At 37.6% G+C, this 14,771-nt stretch overlaps 1 protein-coding gene and 1 long non-coding RNA gene across 2 annotated transcripts; one reads left to right on the top strand and one right to left on the bottom strand.

Moving 5' to 3' along the window:
- Positions 1-2,577: 2,577 nt before the first annotated feature.
- Positions 2,578-5,353, top strand: LOC148703159 (uncharacterized). The gene is made up of 2 exons (XR_015987902.2): positions 2,578-2,915; positions 4,160-5,353. It is a non-coding gene; the product is annotated as an uncharacterized LOC148703159 (long non-coding RNA).
- Positions 5,354-5,558: 205 nt separating this feature from the next.
- On the bottom strand, positions 5,559-7,201 carry LOC103710302 (heavy metal-associated isoprenylated plant protein 39-like). The gene is made up of 3 exons (XM_008795968.6): positions 7,050-7,201; positions 6,841-6,922; positions 5,559-5,971 (listed from the first exon to the last, which is right to left on the bottom strand). The coding sequence occupies exons 1-3, from the start codon at positions 7,056-7,058 to the stop codon at positions 5,790-5,792; spliced, it is 273 nt and encodes a 90-aa protein (XP_008794190.1). The 5' UTR covers positions 7,059-7,201; the 3' UTR covers positions 5,559-5,789.
- Between the last annotated feature and the right edge of the window lie 7,570 nt (positions 7,202-14,771).

Raw genomic sequence — 14,771 nt, forward strand, 5'->3', positions numbered from 1 at the left:
TTCTTCTTGGTTATTGTTTTTTTTTTCAGCTGTCAAGGAATGAAGGAAAGGAATGCTTGAGAGTGTAGCGTGAATTCTCTTGTTTTATGCTCTGCTCTTGTTCAGCAAAATAGAGTTTGATTTGATGTTTGAAGCAACGTTGAATGCCCTGCTTGGACGCCTTGATACAAGCCTTTGCGGGACGATCCAACACCACGGCAGCCTCGTTTGAGGATTGATCCTCCTTCCCAAACAATGTTTCCGTGGGATCTTCGCGACGCATGCTAAGTTCTAAGTTTTTCTTTGATCCAGCAGCATTGAATAATTATCTTCTCTGTGCTCCCGCAATATTTGGTATCAGAGCGAGGTCTTCGGGCTTCGATGGCGAATGATAGCGCTACGAGTGTTCATCCCGACGATGGCGATCAAGGAATGCCAGCCTTATGGGCAGCCATTCGCGGCTTGGAAGGAGCCGTCCGTGACATCCAATAGGTGCTCCAAGGTATGCGGATCGACCCCAACCAGGAGCGCATGCAAGCCCATGAGGATCTCCTTCACGGTCCACCGGTACCGGCACGAGATCCACCCCACCGGCGTAAGCAGCCGATTCTTCCGGAGTCATCTGACGAAGAAGGAGATGGAGCGGGGGCCTTCATCACGTTCGATGGACTGCGCCCCAGAAGGAACGCCGAACCAACTGACTGCAGGTACATGGGAGGCAGATGGAACCGAAGAGGCCTAGATGGAGAAAGGGCGTTCGACCGAGGGTTCCCAGGGGAAGGCAGGCCCTTCGACGGGTTCCATGAGTTTTGCCCAGGAGGGAATGCGGAACCTGTGGCATACGGGATCCATTGGGGTACTCGAAACAAGGGCTCCCTTGATTTTCGTTTGAACGTGGACCTCCCTACTTTCAACGGAAACCTCCATATCGAGAGATTTTTGGATTGGTTGGCCGAAGTAGAAAAATTCTTCGATTATATGGAGATCCCAGATCAAAAAAAGGTGAAGTTGGTCACGTACAAATTGAGGGGTGGAGCATCTGCATGGTGGGAACAATTGCAACATAACTATCTGCGGCAAGAAAAGATACAGATCACCATTTGGCGCAAGATAAAGCAACATCTACATGGCTGATTTCTCCTGCCTGATTACGAGCAGACGTTGTATCATTAATATCAAAATTGCAGACAGGGCCCTAGGATGGTGACCGAGTACACGGATGAGTTCAATCGTCTCAACGCCCATAACAATCTATCAGAAACGGAAAATCAGCAAGTGACAAGGTACATCGGAGGATTGAAACCGACGATCCGAGATCAGGTAGATCTACATCCAGTGTGGAGTTTATCTGAAGCCACAAGTTTGCCCTAAAGCTCGATGCACAGGCAACAGGGAAGGCGAACCAACCCACAAGTCGGACAGTTTCTACGGACTCCCCCATGGCAAAGCAGAAGGCCGTTGATGTGGTCACCACTTCGGGCTAACCGCCACCAATGTCCACGACTAGAAGAAATAAAAATTTCAGCAAACAGTCGGCGGCCCCGAAAGGTAACAGGAATCCCTATGAAAAGCCAATGCCCATACAATGTTACAGGTGTCAGGAGGTTGGATATCGGTCCAACGAATGTTTGAAGAGGTGATTAGTCAACGTGATCGAAGCTGCGGAAGAAGAAGGGGTGCCTTTTGAGGAGGAAGAACAAGAGGAGGCGCCGACCGATGACAACGACATCATGGTGACGATGCCTGATCAGGGGCCTCCAGCTTCTTTTGTAGTTCAGTATATCCTGTTTGTCCCAAAGAGTGAAGAAGAGTCGCTACGCCACAACATCTTCAAGACCTGTTGTATCGTCAACAAAACTGTGTGTAATGTGATTATTGACAGCGGCAGCAGCGAGAATATTGTTTCTTTCGCATTAGTTCGTGCGATTGGATTGAAGGCAGAGAGGCATCCGTCTCCCTACAACATTCGTAGGATTAAAAAAGGTGTAGAAACGAGAGTGGACAAGATTTGCAAAGTGCCACTATCGATTAGGCGATACTATAGGGACGAGGTTTTGTGTGATGTGGTGGACATGGACGTATGCCATGTTCTACTTGGGCGTCCATGGCAGCATGATACAGATGTTACATACAGGGAATGAAAGTACTACCCCCAAAGCTTCTAAAGTAGAGGGAAAGTCTTTTCTCATTGTGTCAGAGGAGATGGATGAATTGATCGAAAAGCAGCTATATCCAAACATTAACACGAGGACGAGTTGTTTTCAAATGGAGGGGACTGATGTAGGACAGGAAATCAGCAGCGATGAATATGGAAGTGTTAGAGAAGAAAACATTGATCCAGGGGGATGAACTCATTGAAACCCCGTTGTGGAGCCATGATTAGGAGAGTCATTTTGCTTTGGAATTATGTTTTGGTTGAGTCAAGTATAGTCTTTATTTGATTGCTGAATTAAGTTTGTTTTTGGGTCTGAATTAAGTTGGGAATTAGGAGTCCATGTTGAGTTAGGATTTGGTTGTTATTGGGTCCCGTTGTGAGGGTTTAGGGTAAGTTGTGATCCTATATAAGGATCGTTGGAAGGGCGTTGTTCTCTTCCTCTTGGTTATTATTTTTTTTTTAGCCGTCAAGGAATGAAGGAGAGGAACGCTTGAGAGTGTAGCTTGAATTCCCCTGTTTTATGCTCTGTTCTTGTTCAGCAATACGGAGTTTGGTTTGATGTTTGGAGCAACGTAGAATCCCCTACTTGGATACAGGCCTTTGCGGGACGATCCAACACCACGGTAGCCTCGTTTGAGGATTGATCCTCCTTCCCAAACAATGTTTCCATGGGATCTTCGCGACGCTTGCTAAGTTCTGAGTTTTTCTCTGATCCGGCAGCGTTGAATAATCATCTTCTCCGCGCTCCCGCATCAATTTTTGTTGGAGGACAACAATTTGGGTAGGAAGAAGGCTAGCATAGGACCTTATTTTCTAATTCTCTAATTAGGTAAAATCCTAGCCTTTTACTTTCTAGTTTGGGTAAATAGCATGGATTAAGGCTGGATTAGAGAAACCCTAAGGCCAAAGTTGGCTTTGAAAGCCAAAATTTTGGGATTAGATAACTAGAAGATCAGCATATGATTAATTAAATTTATGCTTATGGGATGGTTAATTACATAAATTTTTAGATGAGTTGGTCCCCAAATTTTATGAGAGCATTTAATTTTTATAAATTATACTAAATAGTAATATTAATTTAATTGGACATGTTAGGTGTATAGTTGGAATGATTGGCACATCTTGATTGGGTGTTGTCGCCTGGTAGAGGTAAGAGTCCTTCCTGTATGCTTTCCTTATTATGAGTATGATTCATTGTATTAAAGGTAGTTCATAAACATAAATGACCATGCATCTTCTTGAATGTAATGCTTGTGAATGATCTTGATTTGAGTTTTTTTGTGGCGGGATTCATTGTATTAAAGGTAGTGCATAAACATAATTGGCCATGCATCTTCTTGAATGTAATGCTTGTGAATGATCTTGATTTGAGTTTTTTTGTGGTGGGATAAAATTCCTCAAGATGGCATTTATATTTGGGAAGTTGTGGATGCAACTTTGTGATGCACATAAAATAATTGTGTTTCTATCTTGATAATGCCATGAATGAGAGTTTGTTTCCTAAGTATTTGAATGAGAATTGTACATGATATGAATGGATTGTTGGATATGAGCTTTCGACTAGGTATATTTTTTCATCATTGCCCTGGCATAGGCTGGAAATGTGGTGTAATCATTGCTCCATCATAGGCTCAAAAATATGATACTATCATTAGAAATATGATTATGATAGTCCAAAGTTGAAAATTTCTGAATTCTTCTGCCGTGTGCTCTTGGAATGTCTGGTTATATTCAAACCCCGTTAAAGAGTTACGGAATGATGATAAACTATCTGTCTGAAAAATTGTTGAAATATGATTTCAAATGTATGATATGTACTAATCAATTGAGATATGATGAGCGGTTGATACGATAATTAAGGACTGGTTAATTGGCAAGTGAAACTTCATAGCATTGATACTTTAGTTATATATTACTTGTTATCTTGTAAGTAGGATGGATGTTATCAACTATTATTTAAATTTATATCTGTGTGGGGAGAAATTTCTTACCGAGCTGCTCATATTTTTTAAAATAATTTTTCAGAGCCATGGGATAGTGCTCTTTCAAGCCTTGGGTTGCTGGTGAGAGGAAGAATTCTGTAGATTGTATTAGATATTTTCTGAAATTTTTGAACTGTCATAGTTATATTACATATATTTATCTGTTAATGGTGGAATTTTGGTTATTTGAGTTTTGAATTTCAAGGCCTTGCATATTTCATGGAGTCATGTCCTATAAAATCTGTGGGCATATCGCTTTGAATCGAACCCTTTAAACCTTGACAAAACTCTTTCTTGCAAGAAAAGAAACAAGTTTGTATTTGCCACAAGTTCATGGTATTTCTGTGCTAGGCCTCAAATTTGACTTGATCATATGAATGAAATAATTGTAAACAGGCCAATGCAGCTGATACTAAAGGAACAGAGAGGATGTTTGCTCAAATTTTATTCTCATTATGCTTTGTTCACACCAACTGTGACCTCTGAGAGAGAGTGCAGTGTTTTTAGATAAGGAATACTAGTTAATTTATACTATTAATTTCATAAGGGAAATTTGATTATGAGAAAGAAGATTTCTGCAGATGCAGTTGCAAGTACTTGCCTCTACGTCTACTTGACAACAGAGCTGCGGGTCTCCAGGTTTTCCTCTTCATGGGAGGGAGATTTAGTTTGAATGGGGCATGCAGAGGCTGCACCACTACAGACAGTTTCTTTGAATTCGTCACTCTGATTTGCTACCCATCATATGACCAATAAAGATTTTGGGTGAGAGAGTAGTGGGTCAGTTTAAATGTATGTGCTAAAGGTAATAACCAAGACCAACACTTAAAAAAGAATTTTTTGTTGTCCATTATAAATGCTAAGATGATTTTCAGCACGTCGAATATAATGTCATGAGTGGTTTATGCTAACAACAAACATGGAAATCAAGTTTGATTCAGTCTCTCCAGGCATTGGGGAGAGCTTGAATGCTGGGATCAATTCTCTATCAGCATGTAACATGATATCACCAATTGCAGCCAGAATTCTATTTTTTCTCAACCGATTTCAAGGAGGAGAACTCCAATTGTATTGCATCTGATTCAACTTTTATTCTTTTCTGAATCAATTCTTTGTATAAATGCTGACCCTACACTACACCAATATGATATAGCTTCCTGAAAAACTAAGCTGTGTAACCGAAAAAAACAATATGATCCTTTATTAAGGATGAGAAATACAGTGTTGATTAGAGCCATCTTATTTTATGCAATTCATGGCTGATTTGATCACTTGTTTGTACTGCTTGTTTCCCCTGCCTAATCTGAAAGAATGATGCAAGCTATGACATGATGATGTGTTCTAGGTTTTAATTGTTTCCATGCAGGGCATCTATCAGCCATGCGATTCATCAAAGAATGAGGACGCGTGTGCCTGATGTGTCAAATTTGTCACCATCTTCCTTACAGAAAAACAAGTCATACTATTAGGTAGGTAAGTGAAAGAGACATCGTGGAAGTCAATACTAGATTGTGGAATGTGAAGCATAGAGCATTTCCTCGCCCACTTGTTTTGAAAAGATGGGAGTGACAGGCTGAGATGGTTTATGGGTCGACTAGTACAGAGCAAGAGAAACAGGTATTGGTTTATTAGGGGAAAAACCACTAGTACTCGCATTGAGACGCTGCGCTGCTCTATTTCTTCTCTTCTTTCTTTTCTTCTTTCTTCTCCTCTTTCTTTTCTTCTTTCGCTGGCCCTACTGATATGATATCGATCTTTCCTATTTTCTTCAACTTCTTTGCAATTGCCACCGTGTCCATCTCGCCTACAATGGTCATCTTCTGTTCCTTCAGATCAGCAGCTATTGAATCAATGCCTGTTACAGAACACACAACATCGTGGTTACATTCGAAACTTGTTTGCAGTAGTTTCCTGTGCACAACTAATTAGTATTTCAGACTTGAAATGCAAGAGAGAGCATGCTTCACCTGTTTCCATGGCTCTCTTACTTTGCACTCAAGGTTCATAATTCATCATCATCCATAGTTTCTAGTAAATCATTTAAGTTATGGTTATTATTGTTGGGACATGAAACTATTTAATAGGATGACAGAACATTTGAAAAAAAAAATCAACATTGGAAACATATGAAGATTTGAAGATGGGAACTTGGAAATATTAGTGTTATTGGGATGTAATTAATTTGTTTACGAATTCATGTCTTGCTGTCAGATGAGCACATTTCATAAATTATGTGTAGAAGTATCGAAATTCCATTCTTGCTGCGATTAGTATCTTCCCTCAAAGGGAAAAAAAAAAAAGTCATTCCGAAATGATCTATTAATCTGCTAATAAGGGTTTCGTAGCAGTTCTATTTATCACTTTCAAATTTTTCCAGCTGAAAGACACGAATTAACTGACTTGGATAATTCCTACTTGGATATTTACCAGCAGGAAAAATCAAAAAACTTTGATTCCAATCACCCACAAGACACAGAACATAAAATTTAAACACCGTGTTTAATTTACTGCTTCTGGCATCGAAAGAAAGGAGAATTACAGGGAGGATGGTGGCTCGCTATAAGCCAAACCAAAGGTGTTTTAATGGATGCCATGGTGCTATCACTGATTACTTCATGCACAGCTAAAGCAATTCAAATTAGTTCATACTGCACCAGAAGAGATCTGGAAAACTAAGGTTACAAGATGGTGATTGAAGAAGATCCAAGTTAAAGAAAGAAGTACCATAGATCTCGGCGGCAGCCTCTATTGCTTTCTGCTTTGTCTTCTCATCATTCATGGCCAGAATCTTCAGCACTACCTTTTGCTATTTCAACCACAGAAATACATAATTAAACAAGGACTGTTGAAGAAGCTTAAAACTACAAATATGAATGCATAAATTAGGCTGTGAAAGAAAGAATAAGAGAGAATTTAATGCTGGAGTAACATACCTGTGCCATCTTAAGAAAAAGAAGAGAAGCCTCCTTCAAAATAGCTGAAATAATGGAGGTGGGCAAAGGTAGGGGAGGGTGGGTTTTGTGCCTGATAAGGGACCCAATTGTGTAGTTCAGGCTGAACAATTTAGGAGCCCAGGGATCCTCAAGTGTTGCCAATCAAAGCGGAGCTTTACGTAGGGTCGCCTGATTAGATTCCATCATTTCTATTGGAGAGTTCAGTTAGTATCAGATTCTTTGGGGGTGCACCGGAACGCACAAGAGGTCGTAATCGATTTCGCCAGCTACACCCTTGAAATTGTGGCCATTTGCACTTTTAAAGATTCTTTCCTCTCCTTCTAAGCAAGAAAAAAAAAAGGAAAAATATATTGACAAGTGCTTCTCTTGTGGGACGATAAGAAAATTCCAAATCCAATCCAAGTAGAGGCTATGCAAAATTCAGATAATTTGCAGTTACAACACCAAACAATTAATAAGATATCGGAGAGAAGAGAGATCTATAATTTTAATTTTACACTGCATAGTTTTGTACATCATGTCGGTGTCTTTGGTATCTTATTCTTTCTTTAAATTATTATTAATAATTCAGCATGACGATCTGAGAGAAATAGTACTGATAGTACATCTCAACTGTACATATGCACTGATGTTGATCTATTTTTTCTAATCCCATAACAATATTCAATTAAAGCTTAAATATAATAGTGAAGTAGGGGAGCACATCAATTGGGTTGGTTCAGGGTTGAGTGCAAACCATCCGAATTTTTGGAATCAGACCGAACTAGTCAATATTAAAACCAATCCAACATAACCTCAATCAAGATAGGATTAGTTTGGTCAATTCTCGAATTATCCAAAGTTTTGAAAAATTAATGAGTAAACTTTTAGTTTTTTTCTTTTTGAGAATAATAAACTATTAGTTACAAAATTCAAAATATTGATAGATCTAAAATATAATATGTTACCTATTGCAATCACCATAAATCAATACTTTATCCATAAAAGCATTAATTAACTAAAATCATGAGAAAAGAATCTAGAAAAGCTAATAATATATTTATATAATATATAAGTAGCACAAGGTTGTAGATTAACTTACATGTATGTATGTGTGTGTGTGTGTGTGTGTATATATATATATATATATATATATATATATATATATATATATGTTCATATGGAACATGTTAGGTAGGGTGTAGGGGCAATTTCTTAATCCTTCAACAATCAAATTTTTCTATAGTACCTTGTTAATTTTATGATTTTTCTGCAAAGCCAAGGTTTTGACATACTATTTACGGCAGTAAACCCATGCACATTGATTTTCTTGGTAGGAACTTCATCTAGAATGCTGATACATTGCAATTTTTGAGATCTTTCTAATGGAAGATCCATTCTTCAAAGCTACTATATTTTCAAGAGAAAAACCAAATTAGCATTTTGCCACCTTCTTTATCCACTTTTATGCTCAAAGAAACCGAGAAATATATGTCATCCTTTCCTTTGAACTAGAACAGAAGGAAAAACGATTGAAAATGGGGTCGAGAATAGATGATATGCATTATCAAATACAACACCTAGTTACTTTACCAACTTTACAAAACAAATATTTATCTCAAAGGCTCAGGTGCCTAAGTTTGGGTCCCACCCTTGTATCATTTGGGCCAGATTGTCTCTCATCCTACCCCAAAAAGATCATGCCAATTGTTATGCCTCCGACCCGAGATCACGAGCCGGGAGTTGCGGCAACCACCGTACACTCGTAGGAAATTTTTCCTACAAGCATGCAAGACATCTCATCATGATATCAAAATCGGACAGCAGAAATAATTTGACTAATTATATACAATCTTTATTTCATTAACTAATTCAATTTACAATGTCTCACAATTCTAACATTAGTCTAAGATAATACATAATTTAAATGAACTCTAATCTAAGTAACTCTTGCCACAATTCTTCTAGTCGCTCTCCCATATTGAATAACCCTAGTAGGTTAGTTCTTTGAATCTGTAAAAAAATAAAAAATCATATAAATTATATAATGAGCTAGACAGTCCAGTAAGCAATGAATACTTAAGCTTGATAAATCAAGCAATAAAATAATAATATACTGAAATTAAGCATGCAAAATACATCGATTCAAAGCCAAATTGATATGCTATCCAGTCACTTCAAAATTTCAAATCTTGTTTCATAAATCAATTATCTTTCAAATCATCAAGTTCATCTTGACAGCTCAGAACTATGATCACATCAAAGTGCCACCACATAACCCCCAATAGTAGGGTATCGATATGCCAATGTATAACTTCCATTGGTAGCATGTCGATATAACATTATATAACCCCCACTGGTAGCGTGTCGATGTGCTAATGCATAATCTCCACTAGTAGGGTGTCAATATGTCAACGTATAACTCCCACTAACTGGATGTCGATATACCAATGAATAACCCCTACTGGCAGGGTATCGATGTGCCAACGTATAACCCCCACTAGCAAGGTGTTGATATACCAGAGAATAACTCCCACTAGTAGGGTATTAAAACATAGTCTAACTACGAGTCTAAATTCGTTTCGAAGCAAAAACTTGTTTTTTCATATTCAGTGTTCTAAGTCGTAAGATATATAAATTCTCACGACATCAAAATCAGTCGAACATAATCCATATCGATTTCAATACGCTCAATTAAGAATCATACAATATTTTGGAAAGATGCATATATAACAATAAAACATCATGCCTCAAGTTCATAAATCAAAAATAATTCGATTCGTACAAAATTTATAATTTTATTATAAATCTAGAAAAAGAGTTACATAACTTACCTTGCGAACGCAATCCAACTAACAAATCCATTTAATTCCAAAGATCCTTTTCAGAGACTAATATACAAAAATTATATTTTCTATTAAAATTTCATGGGAAAGAGAGAGAAATAAGAGAGAAAATAAGAGAGAGAGCAAGGGGAAGAGAGAGAAAAGAGAGTGGGAGATACGAGAGAGAGAAGCTGAACTCTCTCTTTCTTTCTCTTTTTTTTTTTTTTTCTTTCTTTCTTTTCTCTCTTCTTCTTCTTTGACGAAACCAAGGAGCTTCTCCCTGCGTTTAACACTGGAACAAAGTGTCGGAGTATGTGGTGTCGCCTTGGGTCAAAGGACTCACGGCCGCCCACTGTGAACAACGAGCGATGGCGAGGAAGAACGGACCGAAACATGGCATCCCTATTTTGAATGGTTTCTCGGTGATTCGCCAGTCCACTGGGTTTCACACCAATGATCCGCGTTATGGTAGTGTACTTAGGTGGAATTTTGGACTCTCTGTTGAGTGGAGAAAAATACAGATTGAGGATGGGAGTGCATGAACAGCTAGCATCGAATTGCTGATGGACAACAACAGACAAATGTGGACATGAGAGTGGGGACGTTAATGGGCATGATGTGGTGCAAAAAATCAAAGAATTTCATTAGATCCAATCAGAAAATCAGGCACACAACACTGGAAAAATTACTACCATCAGGAATGATGGTGACATCAAACGTGGAGCCTAGAGTGGTGGCATGTTATGGTATAGTGACAAATATGGTCAATATGGTAGCGTTGGTGGCTTCTTGATGCCGATAGTTGTTGCATGTATTTGTGCACGCATAATGATGTGAAAATTGCATATTGTTTGGTTAAATAAGGTTGTCATAGAAGAAATGACAACCTATAAATTTGTTATAGCAAAGAAAAGAAAGAATTTAAGCACAATAAATATAGCTCCAAAATAATAAATACAAAATAATAAATGGAGCTAGACTTTGTTGGTTGACTTGATTGCTCTTAAAGACACTTCAACAACTCTATGATGTTAAGGATGTAATCGATTAAATTGCAATGAAAGTTCTTGACTAATATTCTCTTTGAGGCTCTCTGCTTTCTTTTTCTTGCTCTGATAGAATATTTTTGTAGTGCTTGAGCTCTTCTTCTTTTTTTGGTGTTCCAATACATAAAACTTTTTGGAGAAGGTTGGAACACTTTTATAGTCGTTAGACAGTTAATAGAGCCATTGTGAGATGAAAACAACCGTTTTGATTTATAGAAAACTTGTTATTACTATTGTCAGGTGCAGAGGGGTCGACTCGCTAATTTCTGGAGTCGACTCGAGATTTTTAGGAGTCAACTCGTGATCTTTAAGAGTCGTCTTGAGATTGCTTTTATTTTTGCTGCGCTCTATCTTTCTTCTGTGGCACTTGTGGAGTCGACTCTCTCAGTTTAAGGGTCAATTCGTTAAATGTTTGAAGTCGACTCGTTGCTTTCAGAGGTCAATTCTTCAACGGACTAAATTTTATTGCTCTCTGTCTTTCCACTGTAGCCGTTCTGGGGTCGACTTGTCTTCGTTTGGGGTCGACTTTAGTTTGATTGGAGTTGGCTTGTGAATTTTATGGGTCGACCTGTCATTGCGATGAATTTTTCAGCTTTCTGTCTTTTTTCCATAACCATTCAGGAGTTGACTCATCTCTTTTTGGAGTTGACTCTTGTTGGACTGGAGTCGACTCAAATATTTCATGGGTTGACTCGTCCATGTGGTAAATTTTTAGATTTCAATTTGTTTTCGGAGACTGTTCTGCAGTCGACTCGCGATCTGTTAGAGTTGGCTCGTGAAGGTGCATTAGTCAGCGACAGTGTGCTGGGGTCGACTCATTGCAAGTTTAGGGTCGACTTTTGAGGTAGCTCAGGATAATTTTTTTTATCTTGTGTGTGAGCTTTCAAAAAATATTTCTATAGATTTTTAGAGATAGCTTCTTGATATAGAGCTTCAGATAAATAATCTTATTTTGAGGGTAGCTGAAAGCTTTCTTTTTTATTTTCTAAAATTTATCACTTAAACTCAAAATAAATAAATTTGTCAACTTTTGACATAACTATTTTGCATCATCAAAATCAGCTATTTAGGATCAACAGATCTGACGAGCACACATGCACCTTTTGGCACCCTACAGAGGAGAGTAGTGTTGGGGAAGAGGAAACAAGATAGCGTCCAGCATCTCACCTAGATATAGGGGACGCTGAAGTGCTTCGACTAATTGCCAGAATACAGCAAAGAAGAAAGTTAGTGCACGGTCAATGGCTGAGAAGGTTGGAAGAGATATGATCATATCAATTGATATAATTAGAGATATCAGCCAATATAATATTATCATATCAATTGATATTTTTAATCATTTTTCTCTTCAAAATATTTTTTAATTAATAAATCTTAAAATCAATGCTTAACGTAATGTTTAATTTCAAATTTATAATATTAAATGAGATTTTGAAGTTTCCATCTAAAAATATCAGTGCAGATTTTGAAATATCTCATTTCCTTCCAAATTTTGGCACTTACTATATTGGACAAGATATACCGAGGTACTCTATTTATCTCGATTTTCGCCACCCATGCACTGAGATAACTGATATAGTGAGATTTAAAAATCTTGTAACCAAATAAAAAGAATATCCAAACCAATACAGAGATTTCAACCTCAAAAATAATATTTTAATTAGTAAATTCAGAAAATATAGAAATTAAATAATGGTCATTATTTCTATCATATGACAACCGTTATAATGTAATAACTGTTAGATCACACCTATTACTTGAACATTTATCTATAACGCAATTGACCACTTTTAAAATCATTCTAATAGCATACATACACCATAGCTCATGTACAACACTTATAGCAAGTGTTAAAATTACTCTAGTGCATGAGGAACCTAATCATGTTAATGAAACCTTCTATACACGTTGAGAGTGATGTCTTTGCTCTCGTGATTACTGGGCCTCACTGCATATCCAAGAACCACATCTAGAGGGAACCCTTAGAGTTTATGATTTAAATCGGACCATAGTTTTAAACCCGTTAATGTGACGCAAAACATTGTCAAGGTCCTGTCTGATTGTAGGGTAGCTGTAGTCAAAGCTGGTCATTCCGCTCCTTTAATTTCCCTACAATGTCACTTCCCTTCTGATGGGGTTTGGATCGATCCTCTCCTACGCCAGAAAAGGATAGAAAGAAGAGGGAAGAAGAAAGCAAGAATAGAAACTCCTCAAAAAGCCAGCAACAAGAGACACCCTCTTCCATGGATCCAATGATGTGGGTGTCAATCTCTGTGGATTTAGTGACAAAGAGCATCCTTTGTCAACGATGGCGAGCTCGTTATTAACTAAGCTCAATTCGTTTCATTGCATTCCCATAGGTATCTTCTTCCACGACCTAATCTACACTTGACCATCTAACCTGATCTCTTTGGCTTGTGGCCAGGTTGGCTTTGGGTCAACCAACATCTACTTGCAAGCACATCAGTCAACCAGATCATGACCCCTCAATTTGTTGAATCATGGAGGGTATAGATGTAATGATATTCTTAGAAATTATAATTTTATATAGTGAGTGGCATGACCCATTAAATATTTGACCTAATAGCTCGTAATCAAAGAAAAGAAGAGAAAGTGAAGATAAAATGTGTTGTTAAAATATTTAATGATCCAATAAAAATAGATTTTTATATAACTAAAAAGATTTTGTGATAATTTGTAACAAAAATAATCTAGAAGGTGTGATAAATAAATAATTCATCCGTGCGATAACAAACTCAAAACTAAATGTTCTTGGATTAATTAAATGGCCAATAGGTTGGATGTGGGATAAGCAGGCTGGTTGCGAGTCAAATTTTGATTAGCTATTTTTTACCATCTGGTAGGTTAGGGTAAGTTCTGTTAGACTTATAAACATAAAATGTATAAGTTTGACCGCACCTAAATCTAATCTAACCGTTGATTGCCACCTTTAACAAAGTGAATGATAGGACTCTCATTGTGGCTTGTCTAGGTTTTTGCATTGCTACATTAGGGGTTAAAGTGGATCACATAATATCCACCGAATTCATTTTCGTATCTGAATCTATTTAGATAGTAATAAAAATTCGAATATTTGACTAATATTTGTATGCATTTTCATATCTATTAAAGAAAAAATGGATATAGATGTGAGTAGATAACTATTTGATTTGTATCCAAATATCTGATTATATATATAAATCTTATTTAATCTTATATAATATTTATGAACTTTTATTTACATTTTATTAAGTGATATCTTCGATTTTATATCCATGTTTATATTCTTATTTCCAAGATTCGATATGTATTTATATCCATTAACTAAAATAAACATGGATATACACTACAAGAAAATACACTTTCAGCGACCACTTTCGGCGACTACATGAATCGTGGTCGCGGCAAATAAGGCTATTTGCGACCAACATCCTTATTAGTTACTGAATGATTGTCCTACACCGACGAAATGGATATTTGGTCGCGGAAAAGCAAAACCAAGTTGGCGGGGTGGAGGTAAAACTCTGGCGACTAACGTTTGGTCGCGGATAATAAGGCTATCTGCGACCACCATCCTTGTTAGTTACGGAATAATTATCCTACACCGACGAACTGCATATTTGGTCGCGGAAAAGCAAAACCAAGTTGGCGGGTGGAGGTAAAACTTTGGGCGACTAACGTTTGGTCACAGAAAAGAAGGCTATCTGCGACCAACATCCTTATTAGTTACGGAATAAATATCTTACACCGACGAAATGCATATTTAGTCGCGGAAAAGCAAAACTAAGTTGGCACGAGTCCAATATTTCGCGCGGGCTGGAGGTAAAACTTTTGGCGACTAAATTTTGGTC

This window comes from Phoenix dactylifera, chromosome 6, assembly GCF_051530095.1.
Source record: "Phoenix dactylifera cultivar Ajwa chromosome 6, Ajwa_hap1_PhDact_Kaust_v1.1, whole genome shotgun sequence".
Taxonomy (NCBI): domain Eukaryota; kingdom Viridiplantae; phylum Streptophyta; class Magnoliopsida; order Arecales; family Arecaceae; genus Phoenix; species Phoenix dactylifera.